Raw genomic sequence first — 26,717 nt, 5'->3', positions numbered from 1 at the left:
TAAATTAGTTAGAAAATATTCTATACATAGCACAGTAAAATAATTTACAAATACAGTCATGAATAAAACACATTCTTCTTGAATATCTTACAGTAGAGTAGAATTTCATAGTAATTCAAAATCATTTTCATAGAGTACTCAGCAATATTACAGAAATATTTGATTTTCTTTTAGTAGATAACTAATAATTGAGTGAGCAATAAAACTACTTGTATGGCTGAAGATTAACCATTTAAAATATGTGAGCAATCTAACTCAGTGGTTTGTAAAGAATTTCAGTATATTTACATGGAAAGTTTTCAGTGGTAAATAACATAATGCTAACTCAAACAGACTAAACCAATGCAGGGAATTATTGGCTCATATTGTTAAACTGTCTATAGGTAGTTCTTTCTTCATAAAGAATTTGATCATTGTTCTGGCTCTCCTTTTAATCCTTTCAGCTCTATATCTGTTTTGGCTTTGTCTCCTTGCTGGACTTCATGGTTGCAAAATGACCTCCAGTTGCACAATTACATGCTGCAATACAGTTTCTTAGTGTTACTGTAGAGTGTGACTTTCATTTCCCTTTAAAACCTCTGGTAGGAGTTTCACTGTTAATCTTAAGTGCAGACTTTCTTCCAAATGGTTCAAGTATCAACATGCAAAAGTGCCAAATATACCTTGAAAAAATTTACCTTCTAGGGCCAAACAAGCAAGTAGGGGGTAAAAAAGTTATTTCACTTTTGTAGACGGAAAGCAGTAATGCTGGAGAAGAGTGAGAGGAATTCTCTAGGAATTCCTAGTATTTGGATGGCTAAACCGCCACCCAAATAATGTTCAAGTATCCTTTTTAAAATATTTGTTTCTTTTTTTTGCAGTTGCTGTATTTCACAAACTCCATTTTATTTTCAAATCATTTTCCAAAGTATTCACATAAACAATCAAACCATTCTTCTATAATTTAAGAGAGTCACCAAAGTTGTATTCTATCTGTCTGATACCTCCAAGACATCAATTATTCCTTTTCCTTTCCTATCAGACTCTACTTGTGTGCTACCTGCTCCCAGCATTGCCCCTTTTGATACTTTACAACTCTTTCTGCTCATAATAATAACATTTTTATGCTAACTTCCCATAGACATCTAAAGCTTTCAGTCTTCTAGGTGGTAAGGAATTTTCTGATTTTTAACTACTGGAGAAAATTAATTTCTTTCTAACTGTATTGCTTTAAGTTACTAGGTACCAAATAAAAATTTCCATAACCAATGTTTCACTGTCTTTCTCAGGGAGGTAATTTTGTTTCAGTTTCTCTCTCATCTACCCATATAAATTTAGATCTATAGCATATGTTCAGGTAGGGAAACTAATATCATTATAATCACTCTATTCTTCTCCTTTCCACATTTGACTCCTTTTCACCTTAACACATTTTTTTTTCTCCCAAATTCAGAAGAGTAAAACTTCAGTAGAAAAGAGTAGTTAAACTAGTTGGAAGGTATAAGACAATTTCCCTCATTGAAGCTGTTTAAGGCCAAGCTCATCTTGACTAATAGTTCTCAAAGTATGGTGTCTCCAGATCAGGACCATCAGCATCACTTACGACTTGATTGGAAATGTACATTTGCAATCCTCATCCCAGATCTATTAAATTATAAACACTAGAGACAAAGAACAACCATTTGCACTTTAGCTCTTCAAGAAGTTCTAATTTCAAAGTGTTAGAGTCACTGACCTAGGAAAACATACCTCATAAGTTAGTAACACACAGATAAATCCTTAACATAAAAGCATTGAAGTCAAGTCGTTTTTATTTTTATTATTATATTCACTGATATTCTTTGACTCATATGAGAACAGAAAAATAGATTTCAAGATTAATTTCCTGTCATTTTTTTCAACTTCATACTTAATTAATATTTATTATATCTCCATTATTTCACCTGAGTCAGAGTTAGCAATTTTTTTTAATCAGTCAGTTTTATGTTTGGGGAGGAGATGTATTTGGTTTTTTTTTTTTAAGTTGATCACTTTTCTAAGTACATTCACTAATCTACTAGCACATTGAGGCATAGAAATAGAATTGTAAATTAAAAGTAAATATTTTTAAAGGGATAACATTCAGGTTTATTGATGAATTAATATACGATTGAAGGCATGCAAAAATTTGACGGAATGGGTTAGAGTTTTCAATATCTTGATATAATGATAAGGTTTATTGTCACTTCTTTTGAAAAAGTCACATTTCAAAAGGTTAATTTTAAAAAAACCTTTAAATTTGGATTCCTTTGAAATAGATTAAAGTATCGTACAGTGTGAAGTGGATGCATATTCTAAGTTTCTTTTCAGTGTGTTCCAAGGCTATTCTGTACCCCACATGTTAATTTTCTGCCTTTATGAATATTCTAAAATTTTGAGGCTACTTACTGCTTTTCAATAATGCCCAACAGAATTTACTTTAAGCAGCCAGATAAAAGTCAGGCAAGTGTGAAGAGTATAAATTGTATTTCTTAATGATGTGAGAAAATGTCTATAAAGCTATTTAAAATTGACTAAATTATACGCCCAGATATTTGGGTCACTTCTGCCATTTATAAATGAGTAATCTGTGGCAAATTTTTACTTAAAGAAAGAATGAATTCCTAAAAGTCTGCCTAAAGACCCTAACTAATATCTATCTGCTGAGGTTTGTGAAATACAGGAAGAAATATTCTATTATTTTAAAATATTTCAACGTTATATATGTATAACAGAAATAATACTATGGAGACATATATCTCTCTTTTCTTTCTAGACCTTCAATTATTATTTGATTATATTAAAACCTCCATTATGAAACAAAATATTTTTTGATAACCGTATACCTAAATTATGCTTGAGAATTTCTCAATATTTATTTTAAATTAATACCACAACAATTAACCCAAAACATGCAAAAAAATTTACTTTAACTTCAAATAGAATATTATATACCATTAAGTATAAGTTAGGATTAAAACCAGAACATCATTATATTTTTGTTCACGTGATTTAAAAACCATGTATTTTGTATTAAAAATAAACAGAAAATTAGTTATACCTGCAAGGATAATCTTTCTCACATTTCTTACATGTAGCGTTATTCCTCAAAGGAAATGACTCACATGATGTTTGAATGCTCTTACAAAGCAAATCTGTAAATATTGGTGAACAGATGCACATAACATCCTAGGAAAGATTTAAAAAAATTTTTACAAAGTATTTTGGATATTTCAAAGGTAATGAATGGGTTCTTACCTGGAGAAGGGTTAAAATTATTTTCATGAACTTGGAGTAGAAATTATCTGTCAGCAATCTGGCAGATTCTATTTTCCAAAATGTCACAACACCATCTCCCATCTCACACACTCTTCCTGCTATGTGAAATCAAAGCTCCTCTATTAAGAGTTAGCAACTATATTCCCTTCCTCTTGAATGTAAGCAAGATTGTGATCATGGAGACAAGGATGCTTTAAAGGCCATATAGATTCTATCTAATTATCTTAGAATGCTTGCTCTTTGAACCCAGCCACCATGCTCTCAGGAAGCGCAGGCCACATGGAGAAATCATGTTTAGGATTGTGGCTAATAGGCCCAGTTCTGGGCCAAGCTAACAGCCAACATTTACTACCAGACATATGAATAAGAAAACCTTCAAGATGAAGTCCAAGTCTAGTCACTTTCCGATGGCAACCTCAGAGGGACTCTAAACAATATCCTAGCTGAGACAAGTCAGCTCACAGTACCATAAGAGATAATAATAAAACAATTATTTTAAGCCACCAAGTTTTGGGGTGACTATGCATAGAAAATAAACCATTGGCACCTGAAACAAGTCCATGCATCCATGGGCAGGTAAAAATAAAATGAAATTAAATTTGCTGGGCAAAAGTTAATTTCACCTGCATTCAAAATACAACCTAGTCATCATATTTCTTCCTCTTGCTGTCCTCCTTATTTTTTCCTCTCTTTTTTCTTTGTTATCCTTATCATCAACATCATCATCATTACCATCATTTTCATTATCATATTTATCTGAACAATAAGATTTATTAAGATTCCAAGGTAAAAAGCCCGTATACTTAAAATTGATGATTTTTTTTATTCTCATGGAATCCAATCAAAATTTATTTAATTTAACCCAAAACTAACGTTGAAAGAGGTATATAGCTTGTCCAACCTCATACATGGTAGCAGTACAAATGATAACATGTACAATTTTCCAAGTAATTTATCTACAAAATAATTCTTCTAATGAATAATAGAGAATATTAAATAATGAGAATATTAAATAGAGAATATAAATAATGAATAATAGAGAAGCAAAATAGAATTAAAGTACTTCTATGAATTAATAGTTAAGCATACATCCATTAAAAGTCGCTTCTTATATTAAGATTCTTTTAACTAGTAAAGTTATAGAATGTGTTCAATTGTTCATTATTGTCAACTTTAAAAGCAAAACATTTTAAATGATACTATTAATAGTTCTTGATAGATTATTGTATTAGTTTTCTATTTATATAACAACTTTTTATTTAAATAGCAAATTCTTACAAACTTAGTAGCTTGAAGCAACAACAACAACAAAAAATCATTATCTTAGAGTTCCAGAGGTCATAAGTCTGAAAAGTTTCAGAAGGCTAAAACCAAGATGTCTGCTGTGTCCCTTCTGTAGGCTCTACAGGAAAATGTTCCCCTGACTTTTCTAGCTTATTCTAGAGGATGCATTCATTTTTTCATTTATGGTCCCTTCCTCCGTCTTTAAAACCAGCCTCATTACATCATCAAATCCCCCTTTGACTCTGATTCTTCCATCTCTCTCTTCCACTTTAAAGGACCCTTGTGATTACACTGGATCCACCCAAATAATCCAAGATAACATCAGCTGATTAGCAGCCTTTATTCCATCTGCGATCTTAATTTCCTCTTGCTGGGTAACATAACACATGCACATATTCCCAGGATTAGTGCATGGACATATTTATTTATTTTATTTTTATTTTATTTTTTGGTGGAGGATGAGGGGCATACATAGTCTGCTTACTACAATAATAGTTTCCTTGATTTTTAGAAGAAGCATGTATTATTGCTCTTTGCCCTTGTATCTCCAAATATTTGGGGCTAGTATATGGTACATTGGTAACAAATATTTGCATATTGTAGAAGAAATTTCAGGTGGAGTAAAAAATGTTCTTCTATAAACTTTTATCTGTGTGTTATGTTCTATATAATGTAACTAATTCTTCTCAGCAAAAGTTCAGCAATTTTTTTTGATAAAATGGACAATTCTCCAGGGGAAAAAAATTTCCTTTTCAGAGTGTTAGTAACAAAAAGTTTAGGAGGTTGGAAAAATAATCTCTTAAGGTTCTTTAAAGAATAAATGACAAATATGAATCTAAAATGAAAAGACAGTAATTTGTGAGAAGAGCTAATGAAATATTTCCTACTCTTATTTATTTAAATGTTAAATTGAAAAGTTAAAGTATAACAATATTGAATAACTAAAAGATGAAAAAAAGCAATAAGTAAAAATGAAGAGTGTACAAATTTATATTCTTTTAAAAGAGAAAATACTGATGGAAGAGCAAAGTTTTTTCCTATATAAATGGGAAAAATTAAAATAAGTAGACCGTTCTTGTTCGTCTGAGTTTAACAATTAAACTACCTTAATAAGGATTCTAATTATTTATTCTTTCCAAATTGCTTGGTAATAGTAAAAAAATTTAAAACCACTCACTTATATGTTAGATTGAGACTTACATTTGATATTTTGATGCAGTCAGTACCATTCTGACATGGTACTAATGAAAACTCACTGACATCAGTTTCACCATTTTGGCTGGAAGATCCTTTTGGGCATTCATAAGTATAAGCAGAACTGCTATTTGGGCAAATTCCTCTTTTCCAAAAAAGCAGAGAAACACAAGGTTTTGCTGACACCTCACAGAATGGACCTTAAAAAAATCACACACAAGGAAGAAAAAAAAAAAGAAAAGGAAGGAAGGAAAGAAGAAATGAGCATAGATATGTAGCAAAACATTCTAGAAAATTTCTCTAGAGTTTATGAAATATTTTTATTTAACAAATGTATTGCAGTGTAAGTTATATATTATAAAATTCATTCACTGCAATTCTAGAGTAACTTTTGCAAATGTATAGAGCTACTCAAGCATCATCACAATACAGTTTTAGCACAATTCCATTACCCAAAGAAGAGCTCTTTTGTAGTCAATCTTTGTACCCAAGCCCAGTTCCAGGCATTTCATTAGAAAGGTATGACGGACTATGTGGTCTTTTGTGACTGGCTTCTTTTGCATAGCAATGTTTTTTAAAGAATTTTCATGTTGTATCATGTATCAGTAGTTGGTACTTTATATTGCTAAAGAGTAATTCACAATATATACATTTTGTTAATCCATTCATCCTTCAGTGGACATCTGTTTTCAGTTTTTGGTTCTCATGAATCATGAATTCATATACAATTATTTGAGGGAATTTTTTTTTATATTTCTTGAAAAGATTCCCCGGAATGGAATTGCTGGATTTTATGGAAAATTCATGTTTAATATTTTAGGAAACTGCTAAACTGTTTTCCAAAGTAGCTGTGCCATTTTAACATTCCCACCAGCGATGTGTCAGATTTATGTTGCTCCACATTCTTGCCAACATTTGATATTGTCCGTTTTCTTTGTTGTACTCATTCTAGTAAATGTACAATGGTATCTCACTGAGGCTTCAATTTTCATTCACTAATGACTAATTATTTTTAGCATCTTCTGGTATGTGTATTAATCATTTGTATATCTTCAAAAATGAAATGTCTTTTTAAATCTATTAACTATTTTTAAATTGTGTTATCAGCTTTCTTATGATTGAGAGCATTTTTTGAGTGAGTTCTTTGTATATATTGAATAAAAGTCCTTTATGATATATGTGATTTGGCTTTCCATTTTCTCACTTGTTGACATTTGGATAGCAAAAGTTTTCATTTCATGAAATCCAATTTTTCTACTTTTCCTTTAATTGAGTCCATTTTGTCATTTTTATATCATATATTTTGGTATCATATAATTGGTGTCTAATAATATTTTGCCTAACCCAAGGTCATGAAGACATTTTAATATATTTTATAATTTTAGCTCCTATGTTTAGATTCCTAATCCATTTGAGTTTATTTTTTATATGGTGTGGGATAATGATTTAGCTTATATGTTTCACGTATACACGTACAATTGTTATGACACTTTTTTCTTTTAAGACTGTCCTTCCCTCATTTCTTTGTTTGTTTGTTTAAAAACTGTTAAAACTGACCTATTATATGCCTTTTTATGTGCAATAAAGTTGCACATAGATATGCAAGAAAGTTGATTTCTGGCATATCTATTTTTTTCCTGACTTATATGCCTTTTTATGTGCAATAACCCATTGACCAGATAAATACATAATGCATACAGCTATATAGTAGGTTTTGAAATTGGGTAGTCATTCAACCTTTCCTTCTTTTTTTCCAAAAATAATTTTGGCTATGCTATGGATTCTTTTTATAGTTTCCTATAAATTTTTCTATGAGCTTTTCAATTTCTACACAGAAGCCTGCTGGAATATTATAGGAATTTTATTAAATCAATAGATAAAATTGGGAAAAATTTCCATCCCAACAAGATTGAATTCCAATCGATGAATATGCAATGTATCTCCATTTCTTTGGCTATTCTTGCATTTCTCTCAGCATTGTTGCATAGCTTTATGTTAAAGTCTTGCATTTATTTGTTAAATTCATATCTAGGCATTTTGAAGGTCATGTAACTAGAATTGCTTTCTTAATTTTATTTTTGAATTTTATTTTTATTCATTTATTTTTTTCAGTCATAGTCTCGCTGTGTTGCCCAGGCTGGAGTGCAGTGGCATGATCTCAGCTCATCACAACCTCTGCTTCCTGCCTTCAAGTGATTCTCCTGCCTCAGCCTCCCAAGTAGCTGGGACTACAGGCATGCATCACCATGCCCAGATAATTTTTGTATTTTTAGTAGAGATGGGGTTTCATTATGTTGGCCAGGCTGCTCTCGAACTCCTGACCTCATGATCTGCCCGCCTTGGCCTCCCAAAGTGCTGGGATTACAGGCGTGAGCCACTATGCCCGGCCTTGAAGTATTGTTTTTAATATACAGAAAGGCAAATTACTTGTGTATATTAGCTTGTAGTCTGAAAACGGTATAAATCCATTTACTAGTGCTAGTAGTCCTTTGGGGGGATTACTTAGGATTTTCTACATATTAGATCATGTCATTTGTGAATAAAGACAGTTTTACTGCTTTCCTTTCAACTAATATGTCCGTGTGTGTGTGTGTGTGTGTGTGTGTGTGTGTGTATGTCTAACAAATAGCCTGGAACTTCCTATGTTCCAGTGTTAAATAGAAATGGTGAAAGTAGATATCATAGTCTTGTTCCCAATTCTTCCAAGAAAAGCTGTCAGCCTGACACCTTTAGTGTGGTGTTCCCTGGACATTTGTCATAGATGCTTTTTATCAGGCTGAGGGATTGTGTTTCTATTTCTAATTTGTTGAGAGTTTTTATAATGAATAGGTGTTAGATTTTGTGATATGTTTTTCCTGCAACTATTGAGATGATTATGTAGGCTTTGTCCTTTATTATATTAATATGGTATATTACATTAATTGACTTTCAGATATCAAACTTATCTTGAATCCTGGGGAAAAAATCGTACTTTATCAGGATAGAAAAAAATATGTTTATATGTGATTGGACTCAATTTGCTTATATTTTGGTGGAGATTTTCTATCTTTATTAATAAGCGATATTGGTCTTTAGTTTTCTTGTGGCAGCTTTGTCTTTGGTTTTGGTATGAGGGTAATACTGGCCTGATAGCATGACTTCAAAAGTGTTCCTTTCTCTTCTCTTTTTTCCTTTTCTCTTCTTTTAAGAGATTAGTGCCAGTTATCGAGGATTGGTACTAATCTCTTAAATATCTGGCAGGTCTATATGAATTTTCCATTTCTTCTTGAGTCACTGTTAGTAATTTACATATATTTAAGAATTTATTCATTTCCTCTAAGTCGTCACATTTGTTGGCCTAATGTTGTTCATAATACCTCCTTATAATCTTTTAAATTTTGAGTGGTCATTAATGAGTCCTCACTTCCAATGCTTATTTTATTTACTTGTGTCTTTCCTTGTATTTTTTCCTTGTTCATTCCGACTAAAGATTTGTCCATCTTGTTTTCCTCAAAAATCAATTTTTTTGTTTCATTGATTTTCTCTAAGAAGTTTTAATGATTTCTGTGCAAATCTTACTGTCCTCTTTTGTTTGTATGCTTTGCACTTAATGTGGTTTTTTTCCATTTATTTAAGGCTGAAGCTTAAAATATTGATTTGAGAGTTCTTTTTCTGGTGTAGAAACTTGGAACTATAAGCACTGTTATAAGTACTTAAGCACAGTATAAGCACTGTTTTAGCTAAGCACTGTCTTAGCTGCATTTCATAATTTTTCATATGGTTCCATGTTATTTTTTTCTTCTTTACTCTCAGGTTATTTCAGAAATATGTTGTTTATAATAATTTCCAGATATGTGAAGATTTCTAGAAACAACATCTGTTGTTAATTTCTAATTAGTTTTGTGAGGGTTGAGGAACATATATGATATGATTTGTATTCCTTTAGATTTATTAAGACTAATTTTCTTGCCATGCCTATTTGTCGATACCCTATCAACAGCAGAGTTGTACAGTGAGGTTTGGCACTTGAAGGGATGTGAAAGCAAATGCCTCTTTAAACTTGATTTCCTAGGCAAGTCACTTGCCTCCCCTTAGTCCCCACCCTACTAAGATTATGCAAATAGAGTTAACAAACTAGTATTATTAAGGTCCAAGCCTGGGGTACCCACTGCAGCTTGTATAGAACTTGGATCAGCAGGTGTTTCACTTCACAGTTAACAAATACTTGTCAATCTGTTCAATGTGCTGTCATTAGGCACACCATAGTGACATTAAAACGTAACTGCAGTAGTAGGCTGACAGGCCTTGCCATCTCTGTGAACTTCTAGATTTTGAAAACAAATTTTACTCTTTTACTCCTCTTACCTTGAGTAAGGCTTTGGACAATTGATACATGTTAGAAAAAACTGAAAAGGGAGATATCTGACTCCTAGCTAAAAATGATATATGTGGACTTTGAAAATTAAGGTATTTGTACTTCAAGTTTATAACCATTTTCATCCAAATCACTATATAGTGTAAGAGTTTTTAGTAAACAACATATTTATTGAAAAATTTCTTATATCCAACTCATTTATTACTATGTGAAGAGGAGCACCAAGAAATACTTATCTACAAAATATTAAGTTACTTAGTGACAACTTACTAGCCAGAAAACACTGCTTAGATTATATAATATTAATTCATTTGGATTTTGGATTGTGTCAGTTTCTAAAACAGACAGTCATAAAGGCAGTATAAAATGTTCAGTGACCACACCATTGACATTATTATTTGAAAACAACTCAACCTTTAATTTGTGGATATTTATTAATATATAAGCTTTTATTTTGATCATACAAAGAGTAAATATGTATTTCTCCATGTTATGATACATTAACATAATGTTTTCCTTTTAAATAATCAAATATTGATGATATTTGATTAGATATTTAGTGGTACTTAATTAGACATAAATATTACTTGAAATTATAGTAAAACATTGTTTGAATGATCCTACCTTATAAGTATGTAATTCTTGGCATTTCCATAGTGCTTACATCCATAAAGATTTGATAAAATTCTTAAAACAAAACCTGAAATTTATAGAGGTCTATTCTTACCCAGTTTTATTTTAGTTGACACATTGTAATGGTACATATTTATTGAGTATAATTTGACATTTTGAAACATATCCATGTGGTATAATGATCCAATCGGGATAGTTAGTATATCTATCACCTCATGCCTTTATCATTTATTCGTGGCAAGAACATTCAAAACCATCTCTTCTAGCCCTTTTGTAATATATAGCACCTTACTTAAGCATAGTCACTCTGTGCAATCAAACAGCAAAACTTCTTCTTCTTATCTCATTGTACTTTGTACCTGTTGACCAACCTCTACCCATTTTCCCTCTTCCCTCCCCTCTCCAGTCTCTAGTAACCACTGTCCTACTTCTATGATACCAGCTTTTTTTTTTTTTTTTTTTTTTTTAGATTTCACTTATGAGTGAGATCATGAAGTTTTTGCAGTTTTTGTGTTTCTGTGTCTGGCCTATTTCAGTTAACATGATGTATATCTCCAAAAGGAATTGAAGTCAGTATACCAAAGGGATATTTTTACCCCCTGTTTATTGCATCATGATTTATAATAGCCAACAAATGGAATCAACCTAAGTGTTCCACAATGGAAGAATGGATGAAGAAAATGTTAACTATATACACAATAGTATACTATTCAGACATATAAAATAATTAAATTCTGCTATTTGTGAGAAGGATGGAAATGGTGGATATTATGTTAAGTAAAATAAATGAGTTGTATATTTTCATTTTATTTTATTTAAAAGAAACTAATTTTTCTAGATGTTAAGCAATTTGCCACATGTCACACATCTGGTTAATTAATGGAAGATTGATAATTTTAAAAACCGCATACCACCTAATCCCATAATAATTCCATGCTCTTTTCACAGCAATACATGTCCAGATTAATTCTGTACAAAAAATAGAAGACTCAAATGCCATTTGATTGTTAGTACTAGACCAATATTTCTACTCTCAGATAAAATGTTGTTCAACATCATATGTTGAATATAAAAATATACAAAAACAAATGCATTTTATTTGGCTTCTTCCAGAAACAAACAAAATTCTCCCAATGTATAAATATATCCTGTGTGTATATTTGTCATGGCAGTTTCCAAAGTAATCCATTGGGTAACATAGTAAACAGTGAAATGTGTGATTTTTCACATTTCATTTTGAAATAGTAATAGATTCATAGAAAATTACAAAGTTAATACCAGGAAATCCTGAGTATGTTTACATCTTATGTAACTATAACACTATATCAAACTAGAAAATTGGCATTAGCATAATATTTGGGTATAGTTCTATGTCATTTCATCACATGTGTAGATTGAGGTAATCACCACTATAAAAATGTGAACCATTCCATGATTACAAAGATCTCTCTCATGCTATCCCGTTATAATCTTACCCACTTCTCTGCCCTCTACCATTTCCTGATCACTGACAACCATCGATTTTCTCCATCTCTATAGTTGAACTATTTTGATAATGTTCTTTAAATGAAACCATACAATATGTAACTTTTTGGAATTGTCTTTTTTGTCCCTCTTGTTATAATGCCCTTGAGATACATTAAAGCTCTTATGTGTACCAATAGGTCTTTTTTTTTTTCGGTTAATTGGTAAATAGTAGTATCTGGTATGAATGTACCACAGTTTGTTTAACCATTCACTTATTGAAGGACACTTTTATTGTTTCCAGTTTTTCACTATTACAAATTGCTAGGGACTGAAAATTTGTGTCCCCCACATATTATGTTGAAACCTAATCCTCAATACAATAGATTTGGGGTGGGAATTTTGGGATGTAATTAGATTATGACAGTGGAGCTCTCGTGTATAAGATTAGTACCCTTATAATAATCAGATAGCTTGCTCTCCCTCTCTCAGCTCTTTACCATGTGAAGGATACAACAAAAAGACAGCCATTGACAAACCATGAAGTGTGCCTCACCAGGCAACAGATCTTCTGCGACCTTGATCTCTATTGCCCAGCCTTCAGGACTGTGATAAATAAATGTTTAAGCCACTTAATCTGTGTTAATTTGTTATAGTAGCCTAAACTGACTAAGACACAAATAAAGCTACCACAAATAATATATAGGCTTCAGTGTGAAAGTAAATTTTTATCCTACTAGGATTTGCTGGGTCATATGGTTAAGGCATGTATAGTTTTTAAAGAAACTGTCAAATTGTTTTCCAAAGTGGCTGTACTAGTTTACATTTTCCACAGCAATGTATAAGAGATTTAGTTACCCCTCATATGCACCAGCATTTTGTGTTATCATTTTTTTATTTTAGCTATTTTAATAGGTATGTAGCAACATATTATTGTGGCCTTAATTTGCATTTATCTCATGGTCAGTGACATTGAACATCTTTTCATGTACTTATTTGCCATCCTTATAGCTTCTTCAGTGAATTTTCTCCTTGTATTTTTTGTCTATTATTTATCGAGATTTTTGGATTTTCATGGTATTGAGTTTTGAGATGCCTTTCTGTCATCTATATGTGTGTCCTTTGTCATATATGTGGTTTGCAAGCCTATCATTTGTCTTTTAATCTTCTTAACATGGTATTTCTGGAAAAAAAATAGTTTATTTTTATGAACACTGATTTATCTATTTAGTTTTTCTTTTATGAGTTGTGCTTTTAGTGCCATATCTAAGAGCTCTTGCAGTGATCCATTCTCATAAGCTTGACCCCAAGATTTCAAAATGGGGACAACTGCTTTTTCTGAGGTGAAAGCATTTTGTTGTGCACATTTTAAGATGTGATTTTCTGTGCCTTGGCTTTTTAATTTACCTGATCCAATCACTTCTCAATTTCCCCAGAATTCCTGAATAAAAAGTCTGATAATGGTCTCCATGTTATGCTTCAGAAACACCGTATTTGTTTATTTTTATGGAATGTTTGATGAAAAGAAAATGATCATATATGCTTAGACCCCCAAATTAAGATATCAGACTTTTTCTTATGTAAAATATTCTTCATCGCAGCTATGAAGCAATTAAAGTAATACTTTAATTAATTTAGAATAATGTGTCTATTGACACTGATTATATGTCAAGAAATATTCTATATACTTGGATTATAGCAATGTACAAAATAGATTTTAACCTCATGAAGTCATGAATTTACAAGGAAATAGAACACATTTAAAATACATACAATCAATTAATTATACAGTATGTTTACTAGTAATAAATGATGTTAAGAAAAATAAATCAGTAAAAGGATTTCTAAGAAGAGTTCTTAAGAGAGGGGGCACATTGTGCAGCCTCAAAGATGCAAGGAATATCTAAGATTTATAGAAATAATGGAATGAGTCCTGTGGATAGGTTGTTTAAGAGCAAAGTGGGCCAGGTGCTGTGGCTCACACCTATAATCCCAGCACTTTGGGAGGCTGAGGCGCACCGATCATGAGGTCAGGAGTTCGAGACCAGCCTGGCCAAGATGGTGAAACCCGTCTCTACTAAAATACAAAAATTAGCCAGACATGGTGGCAGGCACCTGTAACCCCAGCTACTCGGAAGGCTGAGGCAGGAGAATTGCTCGAACCCAGGAGGCAGAGCTTGCAGTGAGCGGAGATTGCGCCACTGCACTCCAGTCTGGGCGACAGAGGGAGACTTTGTCTTAAAAAAAAAAAAAGGAATAATGTGAACACCAACTTCCCTCATCTTGTTGTATTTACACTTTTCAGTTCAGATAATGTTCTAAAATAATATATTATATAAGGATTTGTGTATATAATATGTTTCCTTCATTTAAATATAAGCTCTACTTGGGCAGGTAATTCTGTTTGTTTTATTGGCTGATTTATTACAAGCAAATAGAATGCTGCTACCCCACAATAGATTCTCAATAAATATTTGGTGAAAAAACAAGTAAATGAATAAATAAAGAGCATATCAACAGAGAAAACAACAAATGCAAAGACTTTGAGTTGAGAGCATGCTTAGGTATTCAAGAAACAGAATGAAAGCTAAGAGACTGAGTCAACAATTGTATGGGTATGGAGATGAGCTCAGAGGAGGATGTAATAAACTATTTCAGGAATTCTGGCATTTACTGCTTTTAGATTCTATGGAAAGATTACGGAGCATTTTGTTCTAAATAGTGGCATGATTTCACATTTTCAAAATATTTCTTCACAAGTAGCCTGTAGATGTCCAAGAAGGAAAGCAGAGAGACAAGATTTTAGACTACTGCAGTATTGCAGTAATGGAATTATAGAGACTGGATTAGGATGCTAGTGAAGAAGACAGTGAGAAAAAAATCATGCTCTAAATATATTTTGAAAGTACAGTCATCTACATTTGTTGATGGATTTAAAGTGAAGGAAAAGGAAAAGGAAGATTTAATCTTTTTTTTTTTTTTATGTAAGTAACCAGAAAGAAAGGATTAATCTTTTCTAAGATAGGGAAAAAGAATTTAAGGGAAGAAATCAGAATCACTTTTAGATATGTTAATTTCAAGATATTTATTACACATCCAAGTGAGGTTGGTTTATAGGCAGTTAATTAGAGTGATCTGCAGTTTCTGAGGTGAGGTCATAAGTGAAGATAAATATTTGAGATTTGCCTGTATGAGGATAGTATTTAAAGCCAAGAGAACAGGTATGATCCTTTAGGGAAAAAATGGAGAGAGAGATGACAACACTGATATTTAATGTTACTATAGCAGAGTTGTGCTATCAATGTATAGAATGTGCACTTCAATGTATAGAAAATATAAAGATGTGAAGGTACCTGAAAAGTTATTAAGAAAGAACAACCAAGGAAGGGGGAATGTAGGAGAAACAAGAGTGTGATGTTTTAAAAATACAAAATTTGTCAAATACTGCAAATGGTTTATAAAAGACGAAGAATTAGACTGAATTAATTAAAGATTAAATTTAGCAATGGCGATTTAATAAACATTAGTAGAACTGTTTCTATGGTATAGTGGGGATAAACATTAGTTGCATAGGTTCAAGAGGAAATGAGAAGAATAAAAATGGAAAGAGGTAGTATATAATTCCTGGCAATTCAAAGGATGGTCCCTGAACCAGTAGAATCAAGATTTCACCTGGTATCTCATTAGAAATGCACTCCAGACCAACTGAAGGAGAATCCGATTTAACCAAGAGTCCCACATGATTCATATGTAAATAAAAATTTGTGAAGCATTGATCCAAATATCTCTTCTGAGTTGTATGAAGTACAGTGGTATGAAGTAGCAACTAAGGAGGTCTTAGAGGTTGTCAGGTCATATTTGTGAACAGATGGGATGATTAACTAGAGAAAGAAAATTGATAATGAATGCAATAAAGGGGACAGATTCTAGATTAATGTCTATAAGTAAGGTAGAGTGACACATGGAATCCCACCCACCGGTAAAGGGATTATCAGGTAAGAGACATCAATATAACAGGAGAAAAGACAAAAATAGATGGGCAAATAATCAAGTTAACTGGTGGCATCCAGGCAGAGCCTGGAGATCTCTTTTTCTGGTTGTTTCTGCTGTTTACTAAAATATGAAGCAAAGACAAAAATGAAGTCTAATGAAAGGGGTGGAAGTTTGAGTAAGGAAGAGACGTAATAAATGGTTGCCTAGCATATTGAGAGAAAAAAATGTACACATTAGAAAAACCTATCAAAATTTATGGGCAGTGTCTACGAACTCCTTGAAATTAGTGAATATATGAGACCAGGTAGCATGGTTCCATGTATATTTTACTGCAAACAAATTAATAAGTAGAGATAAATTTAACAGGTTTGTAATTTTGCAGGGGGTTACAACGCGAGGAGAGAGGAACAAGAAATTGAGAATGTGAAAAAGTGGTAGTAATGACAGACCATATAATTTAATTGCACAAGAAGAGAAAGGCACCACAAGGAGGAAATAATGAAAGTATGGTAAAGGCTCAATAGACTTTGTTGTTTGAGGGAATGAAAAACCAACAGAATTTGGAATCCTAGAAGGAACAAATTTGAAAAGTGAGACAGGGTTATATTCTTGGAGTAGAATGCTTAAAAGTTTATCTAAATACAAAAAATACATAGTGTGGGTTTGCTATAAGAGTACAGTACATTTTTCATAGTAATAGTAAGTGTGGCATAAATAAGGAGCCATTTATTAAAAGATGTCCATGATAAAGAAACAATTCTCCAGGTGTAAGTTATTATCATTTTTATCTCAAAAAAGTCTCTCTCTGTCTCTCTCTCTCATACACACACATGTACAAACATACAGACATAACCCAAATAATTTGAAGTAAAATATTTAAGCAGCAATCCTATTAAAATTATCTAAGTAATTTTTATTTTAGTAGAAATCATAATGGGGCTTCTATAAAACAAACTAGCTCTGCTATCCTAACAATGTGCATATATCCATAAAAAAATCACAATGAATAAAAGATTATTTTAGACCATTATGTTTTATTACAATTTCAGTAAATTCTTTTGGTCAATCCTCTGATGAAGTGTCAAAAATTTCCGAAGCAATTCTGTGTAAAATAACGCACTGCAGTTAGTTGAGTATTTTATTCACTCAAGTTCGTTTTAGTCTACTTTCCTGTAAGAATGAAGCTATTATACTCTTAGGATAGGCAACACAAAGGCATCACCAAGTAGCATGATAATTTGCCTTTCATTTCTATGGGGAGAGAAAGAAATGGTTGCTAGGGGCTCTGTTCAAGAACTTGAAAAGTGACAGAAGAAGTAAATACAAGAAAATTGAAGAAAGACAGCTAACTTGTTTACCCATGTTTGATTACATTTTTAAGAGTTTGCCAAGACAAAGAATTGCTCCAAAATAAGAAAGAACATTTAATGAAAATACTCAGTTATTCATCCATGGTAAAAGTAATTATGTAAAAAGTTGCTAGTTTAGCATTTCAGATAAACAAAAAAATATTTTAAGTTATTCATTGTAAACATACCTTAACAAATACCATTTAAGTAAAGTTATTATCTTGTTATTAATTCAGTTTTGGCCATGCAGGATATGAAAGTTTAGCAGTTAAAAGTACTGACTTTGCTAAGTTTCTAATGTGTGACTCTCACCACTCAGCTCTTCCACTTAAATTACCAGGATTGAGCACACAACCTATTGCAAGGAGATTAAAACCCAATATATTCCTCCATTGTATGGATCTGCAATTTTTTTTCTCTAAAGAAGCAGATAGTAATTATTTTGGGCTTTGTGGGCCATCAGGTCTCTTGGATTATTCAACTCTGCTCTTGTAGTATGAGAGGAAAGATTATACATAAATGCATAAGAATGATTGTTATATTGCTTTTCATCTATGTCTTTAATAAACCACACAGTGCTCTAAGCCCTTTATATGTAATAATGCAGCAACTTTTATAAAGTAGATATTGTCGTTATGCCTATTAGAAGCAAGGTGACTGAGGCACAAGGGGGATAGTCTAGAAACATTCCATCTCTACATTATTCATCAGAAACTTCGAGGAATGGCTGCCAGAAACCCAAAATGCAATACTGGATTTAAGAAAGTACCTAAAAACATGTAAATCATGCATAGAATACCAACAACAAAAAGCACATGGGGAGCAAATAGATATGGCCCCTAAAATAAATCCATTCACATCTCTTACTTTGAAGAAGCAGGAGACTGAAATAAAAAGGGCTCCCAGAGCACTGAATTATGATATGAGAAGGGTGTGGTAGAATTCAAAACAGACTGTGAGGTATAATTGTTGGAAAAATATGCATATGTTACATATCCTGTTGTGCAATTTTAGGTTAGGCTACATGGGACTACGTTGTACATACCAGCCTAAGTTCCTATTTAATAAATTCAAGTATTCCTAGTAGAAAAACTACATTTCCAGTTAGAAAAGTAATTTTGAGCAACACAATCAAAATGATGTAAACAAAAAGTAATACAGAGAAGACCTGTCAAATGGTATTTCTGGTTCTAGATCCTTGAGGAATCGCCATACTGTCTTCCATAATGGTTGAACTAATTTACATTTCCAATAACACTGTAAAAGCATTCCTATTATTCTGCTATAAGGACACATGCACACATATGTTTATTTCAGCACTATTTACAATAGCAAAGACATGAAACCAAACCAAATGCCCATCAATGATAGGCTGGATAAAGAAAATGTGGTACATAAACACCATGAAATACTATGCAGCCATAAAAAGGAATGAGATCATGTCCTTTGTCCTTTGCAGGGACATAGATGAAGCTGAAAGCCATCATCCTTAGCAAACTAACACAGGAACAGGAAACCAAACACCACATGTTTTCACTTATAAGTGGGAGTTGAACATTGAGAACGCATGGAAACAGAGAGGGGAACAATACACAACAGGACCTGTTGGGGGTTGGTGGGTGAGGGGAGGGAACGTAGAGGATGGGTCAATAGGTGCAGCAAACCATCATGACAAACGTATACCTGTGTAACAAACCTTCACGTTCTGCACATGTATCCCATTTTTTTTAGAAGAAATAAAGAGAAAAAATCTGTCATGAATACTAAAAGTATGGTCTCAAGCCACAATTAGCAAACCTCCAATTGTGGTTGGACAGTGAAGCCTCTCTACATCTAATTTTATTTTCATGTTTCATCAAAGCTTTAAAGCTTTGATCAGGGGCTTGCCTAATCTCTGGCTGAAATCACCTCAACCCCTAATACCATGCAGATTTAGTCATTTCTCTGGGAGAACGAGAAAAAAGAGAAAATAAAGCAGACATATGAAGAGTTAATATTCAAAAGAAAAGTTGAAAAATAAGGCAGTCATTTTTTTTCAGGAGCAGAGCTATTGGAAGGTGAATAAAATATAAATGTATAACTTACGGATGTATAAACCCAAACATGAGGCTTCAAAAAACAAATAAAGCAATCAGTCCTTTAGTAGTTCTTATTTAAAAAGTGAGAGAACATATCTACACCTCATTAAGAATATTAAAATAGAAATTTTATAATTTGATTATATGTGTTTTAAAAGACTGAAAATATAAGAGAATGATTAACAATTCTGTTCTAGTAAAATGGCAATCTAAACATGTACAAAAATTCACACAAATAAATTTATAGTGGTTGAAAATACCAATAACAAAATATAATTTATCAAAAAAAATCAGAGAATTAACCTCCAAAAACACATTGAGCCTAAATTTTGATTCTTTAAAACCTGTGTAATCTGTACAATTTTGTTCATTATGTTCTAGAACAGCTCCATTCAAGAGAAACAGAATAGTTCACATGCGATTTTAAATTTTCTAGTCATCACATTTTAAAAAATAAAGCAAGTAATATTCATTTTAATAATATTTAATGTACCTCAATATATCCAAAATAAAATTATCATAACACATTATCAATATAAAACATTATTAACATTATATTTTAAATTTTGTTTATACTAAGTTTTTGAAAACCAAAGTGGTAAAGTGCGTACAGGCATATCCTGGAGCTATTGCAGGTAGGTTTCCAGATCACTACAATAAAGTCAATATCAATCTGAAGCAAGTCACACAAATGTTTTGGCTTCCCAATGCATATGAAAGTTATGTTTACACTATATTATAATCTATTAAGTGTGCAATAACTTCATATCTGAGGAAAACAATGTACATGCCTTAATTTGCAAATACTCTATTGCCAGAAAATGCTAACAATCATCCATGCTTTCAGCAAATCCTAATATTTTTGCTGATGGAAGTTCTTTCCTCAATGTTCATGGTCACTGATGGATCAGGGTGGTGGTTGCTAAAGATTGGAGAAGCTGTGATAATTTCTTAAAATAAGACAACAAGCTTTCATTTCATGAAATATTTCTCTGTAGCATGCAATGCCATTTGAGAGCATTTTGCCCACAATAGAACTTTTTTCAGAATTAAAGTTGGTCCTCGCAAACCCTGCACTTGGTTTTACCAACCAGATTAATGTAATATTCTAAATCTTTTGTTGTAACTTCAACAATGTTCACAGCAGCCTCACCAGGAGTAGATTATATTTGAAGAAACCACTTTCTTTGCTCATTCGTAAGAAACAATCTTCATCCATTAAAGTTGTATCACGAAATGGCAGCAATTCATTCACCTCTTTAGGCTCCACTTTTCATTCTAGTGTTCTTGCTATTTCCACTACATTTGCAGTTGCTTCTTCTACTGATGTTTTAAACCACTCAAAGTCACCCATGAAGGTTGGAATTACTACCTCCAAATTCCTGTTATTGTTGACATTTTGATCTCCTCTAATGAATCACAAATATTCTTAATGGCATCTAGAATGGTGAATTCTTTCCAGAAAGCTTTCAATTGACTTTGCTTAGATCCATCAGAGGAATCACTGTCTATGGAAGCTATAGCCTTACAAAAAGCATTTCTTAAATAAAAAGACTTGAAAGTAAAAATATTCTTTTATTGGTGGGCTACAAAAGGGATGCCATGTTAGCAGTCATGAAAACAATATTTATCTCCTTGTATAACTCCATCAGATCTCTTGGGTGATCCGTTGCATTGTCACTGAGCAGTAACATCTTGAAAGGAATATTTTTTTTTTCCTGAGCAGCAGGTCACAATGGTGGGCTTAAAATATTCACTAAACTATGCTGTAAACAGGTGTGTGGTCATTCAGACTTTGTTCATCCATTTCTAGAGGGCAGGCAGAGTAAATTTAGCATCTTTCTTAAGGAACCTAGGATTTTTGGAATGGAAGATAAGCATTGGCTCCAACTAAAATTCACCGGCTGCATTAACCCCTAGCAAGAGAAGCACTCTGTTCTTTGAAGGTTTAAAGTCAGCACTGACTTTTCCTCTCTAGCTGTGAAAGTCCTAGGTGGCACTATCTTCTGATACTAGGCTGTTTTTTTTCACATTGAAAATATGTTGTTTAGTATAACAACCTTCATCAATAATCTGAGCTAGATCAGGAATTCCTGCTTCACATTGCACTATTATGTTATGGAAGTAGCTTTTTTCCATAAATTTCATGAGTCTATCTCTGCTAGCTTCAAACTTTTCTTCTATACCTTCCTCATCTCTCTCAGCCTTTATAGATTGAAGAGAGCTAGAGTCTTGCTATGGATTAGGTTTTGGCTTGAGGAAATGTTGTGGCTGGTTTGGTCTTCTATTCAAACCACTAACATTTTCTTCATATCAACAATAAGGCTCTTTAGGTTTCTTAACTTTCATGTATTTACTATAGTAGCACTCTTAATTGCCTTCAAGAATTGTTCCTTTGCATTCACAACTTGGCTAACTGTTAGGAGCACAAGGCCTAGCTTCTGGGCTATCTGAGCTTTCCACATGATTTCCTCATTAAGCTTCTTTCTACAAACATACATTGTCTCATTTAAATTGAGAGATGTGTGACTTTTCCTTTCACTGAAACACTTAGAGGTCATTGTAGGGCTATTCATTGGTCTAATTTCAATATTGTTGTGTTTCAGGGACTGTGGAGACATGAGAAGAGGGGGGAGAGAAAGCAGAACGGTCAGTTGGAAGCAATCAGAACCACACGACATTTATCTACTAAGTTTTCCGTATTATATCGATGCAGTTGGTGGTGTTCCAAAGCAATTACAATAGTAACATCAAAGATCAATGATCACAGAGCCCCATGTAGATATAACAATAAAAAAGTTTGAAATATTGTGAGAATTACCAAAAGGTGACAGAGACACAAAGTGAGCACATGGTGTTAGAAAAACTGGTGCTGATAGATCTTCTTGACTCAGGATTGCCACAAACTTTCAATTTGTAGAAACTGAAGTATCTGTGAAGCCCATTACAGCAAGGCACAAGAAAACAATGTATGTCTGTATTTTATGCTTATAGCATATTTAACTTTGAAATAACTAAATTTCAAGTGCTCAATAGCCACATGGCTTGTGGTTCTATACTGAGTAGCACATTTTTAGAGCATGGAAAATAAATAAAGCTTCCAATCTAATCTCAAGAAGTTATTGTAACTTGATACAAATACCTTATAATGTACCATATTTAATTCTAGTCCCATGACTGACTAAAGTTGGAAGAATCTTAAAAGAAATATGAGCAATTACATTTTATTAGTATTGACATGTAGCAATAAACAGAACCAAATTGGATCCACTTTAATACTGAAAATTTTAGAAAATCTGTGAATATAATAAGTTACATTTATACTCAATAGGAAAAGAAATTTAATAAGAAAAATACACTTCACATAGAAAAAATGCAAATGCCCAATAAACATGCAAAGCTTTTATATCATTAATAAACATAAAATTAAACAAAAAACTGCTGCTACCTAATTGCCAGAGTGGCTGAAATAAACATCTGTGACCCACAGAGTAATGTGTTCATATGAAGCAACAGGAAATATCCTACACATCTAACAGGAGGGTAAGTTGGAACAATCACTTTGGAAACAATGTGTTATCATTTAATAACATTTAACAAATACATAAATCAGGACCAAAAAGCCTCTCTCTATATAGAGAGACATATATATATACATATATACACACATATGTATATATATATGTTTATGTGTACATCCTACAAAGGAACAACAGACAAGTGCAAGAAAGCTTATGGTAGCATCATTCATAATAACTCCAAACTTAAAATTACCTAAATTCTGTCCATCATCATTATAACAGATATATAATTTTGATATGTTCATTCAGTCAAAAAGCACATGACGATAGAAATAATTGCTAAAACTAAACACAACATGATCACACAAACATCCTATAAATAGAAAAAGGATAAAGAGAATAGAGAATATACTGCATAATCCTCACCCACATAAAAATTAAATGAGGGAAAACAAAACTAAAATTTAAAAATTCAGATTGGTTTTTATCGTTGGGGCATATTTACTGAGAAGGGGGAGGAGTAAAGATCTGAGAACGCTGGCAACATTTTATTTCTTGATCTATGTCACATGTATGTGGGATTTTGCTTTGTGAGAATTTTGTATTCAAAATGTTAAATTATTCAATTTAAAAATACATGTAATTAAACCATGCATAAAATTAAAAGGCAGGCAATTTGTTAAAATGTAATGTGTGTGACAGGCAGATGTTCTTCAGTGTTTTTAGCTGTTTGCTTGTGTCACTGGGAGTGAAATGTTAGCCAATGTCAGAATCACAGGGACAGCTTTTTAGAACAGATCCCGGGACCTAGCTTCCAAAACTTCTGATTCAGTGGGTCTACATTAGGTATCATAAATTGAGAATTTTTATTGCCATGTTCCCAGGTGATTCTGATGCTGCTGATACAGGACCACACATTATAAACCTCTGGCTTTTGCTATGCCCATTGAAATATACTTCCCTCCGTCCTCACAGTCACCTAGCTAACTCACTTTTACATTCACCCTAGGCCCAACTCCAGCAAGGCCGCATAATTAGGTTACCCTCTCCTCCCAAACCTACCATTATCTTCAGGGAGCCCGCTTCTATTCTTTCATAATATTTTCCTGAGAAATTTACTTAAGATATTTTATCTCTCTGTCTAGCCTTCTAATTGCCCCACTATAAGCGACATTCTCTAGGGTTTACTTTATCCCTGAGAGTGTTTATTTAATTATATCTGTTGAATAAATAAATCCCATCCATTGACTTTTCAATTCCTTTCAGTTGTCAATTTCTCTTTTAGGTTCCTATGTGTCTTGCCTTTAGCCCCCTATTTCAAAGTCTAACTTTAATCCCAGCTTTCTTGGGAACACCTTCCTTCCAGGTTTCTAAGGTGTAATGAATTTAACGTGAAATTTGTGTCCTGGCAGCCTCCTTCTTCATTAACTCAGCCAAAGACTGCCAACATTTTTCTATACATTGGAAGTTTTACTTGCTTCTTTCTTGGTAGGGTGCACTGTCCTTCTTACTAAGTTGCCAGAAGATTAACAATCCATAACCTCCCTTTCATTATGTTCCCTAGCAATTTTATTTCTATTATTTTCTTTCTTTTCCTCATATAACCTTGCTCTTAAGATTTTTCTGATGGTCTGTGAATTACCTTATTATTTTCTTTAGTCTTACTATTTTCTTTAGTCTTACTCTCCACAAAAATACTTTATGGAAAATGGATATTTATCCTATGTCCTTCACTTTGTGGCTTCGGAAATAATGCTTCCTTTGTTACTTCCTTTCTCTCTTCCTTTCATGGCCATTGAAACCTATTTTTAATACACAGTATTAAATAAATGCATTCATCCTCTTGTGCTTGAAAATATATTACAGATTTTCCATGTTTAATGAAAGGCATCTGTTTTATATTACATCAAATCTAACTCATTTTACCAATCAGTACACAATTATATTTTTAAGAAGTGAGGTTTTGAGAGTAGGTATCCTAAGTTTATAAATGCTTTGGTATTTTGCTGCTACCTCAGAAATATTTAAATATTCTGGTATCCAGATGATGTGTGTTACATTAACTGAGGCATGTACAGGTTAATGGATCTCTCACCTCTGTCTGAAGATGGAAGAAATAGTATGCCTTCAATAACCCTCAAACCTAGAAGCTATTATTAATAAAAAGCAGGGAGATTTTCTCTGCATTCCAACCTCAAGTGCATATGAACTATTACTCTATATTTTCTGCCCAAATGAAATTTACTCCAGGAAGGCAAATAATAAATGAAGCTAGAGATTGTTTTTCTTGTTTGGTGTCTCTGTGTCTAAGGGTGTTATTGCAGACATTGATAATGAATAAAAATTGAATGGCTAATGTAATTATATGTGCAATTCAGTACCAAAGCGCTCCTTTGACTAACTATCTTGGTCAGCTGAAAAGCCTTTAGCTGTATAAATGTATATTTGATTACAAAGGTAATGTTGAATATTGTGGTTAGTTATTCTTTCAACAGGGAAGGAAAATATTATTTTTGTATATGGATAATGACTGTAAAGGGTACATTAAAATACTTGAATTACAAACTAATCTATCTCTAGATGTGTTCTCCATGATCATGAAGAGAATTAATATAGTCAATTTTAAATAGATTTAGTAAACGTGCAAAACAAGTAAAATTTTGAAATGTGTTTTCTGGTTCAAGACTGTGGCTTCCATATACACTTGTTTTCTTTATGATTTTAGAGCATATTAAAATGGTGCCATTAAATTACTCATATATTGAGGAAAGCTAAAAAATCAATAGACTCAGATTGCAAAGAGGCTGAGTAGGTAATTTAATTGTTTTTGCTTTTCATAATTGTTGGGGAGGCTATCTTGCTTTATAAAACAAGATTAACTTCAATAATATCTATGTGTTTTAGAGGTGAAAACAATGTCTAAAGCATTTATGTTAAACTTGGTTGGATTTGATTTCTTCTTATGAGGTTGTCCTTCCATAAGAAATTTAAACAGCGAGCAGAGGCTAAGAATCCTTTTATTACTCTTAAAATTTTGGCTTTGATGGACAAGTGTTTATAGTTCATGGTGAGGGACCAGTCTTTTAAAGCATTTTCATCTTTGCCAAAGTCTCTTCCTGGATTTAACTGGTCATCTCAGCAGGTATTACAGCACTTTATGGCTTTATGATGACGAATTTTCTCTCTAGAAGTGATGGCAGAAATGTTAGGTGTTTTTCAGCTGTATTTATCCACCAAACTCAAGTGCATGTAACCAAACTGAAGACTACAGAACAAAGACTTCTTAATAAGTCAAACAGAAGAATTCCATTTTAAGTTTTAGAAAGAGAGTCTCACTCTGTCCCATAAGCTAGAGTGTAGTGGCACAATCATAGCCCACTGCAGCCTCAAACTCCTGGGCTAAGTGATCCCACAGCCTCATCCTCAAAAGTATCTAAGACTAGAGGTGTATGCCACCTCACCCAGCTAATTTTTATTTTTGTATTTTGTAGAGGTGGGTTCTTGCTACGTTGCTTAGGCTGGTTTCAAACTTACGGCTTCAAGGGATCCTACCTTGGCCTCCTAAAGTGAT

General features: G+C 32.7%; 1 protein-coding gene across 1 annotated transcript in view; it reads right to left on the bottom strand.

The window, feature by feature from the left end:
- Positions 1-26,717, bottom strand: part of LOC117980609 (protein eyes shut homolog) — a 304,210-nt gene that overhangs the window by 65,323 nt on the left and 212,170 nt on the right. The window contains exons 5-6 of the mRNA XM_063605330.1: positions 5,761-5,954; positions 3,059-3,186 (exon numbers count right to left, since the gene is read on the bottom strand). Coding sequence (XP_063461400.1) covers positions 3,059-3,186; positions 5,761-5,954 — 322 coding nt within the window. The remainder of the gene's footprint in view (positions 1-3,058; positions 3,187-5,760; positions 5,955-26,717) is intronic.

This window comes from Pan paniscus, chromosome 5 (assembly GCF_029289425.2).
Source record: "Pan paniscus chromosome 5, NHGRI_mPanPan1-v2.0_pri, whole genome shotgun sequence".
Taxonomy (NCBI): domain Eukaryota; kingdom Metazoa; phylum Chordata; class Mammalia; order Primates; family Hominidae; genus Pan; species Pan paniscus.
This window is presented reverse-complemented; position numbering and strand designations above follow the sequence as displayed.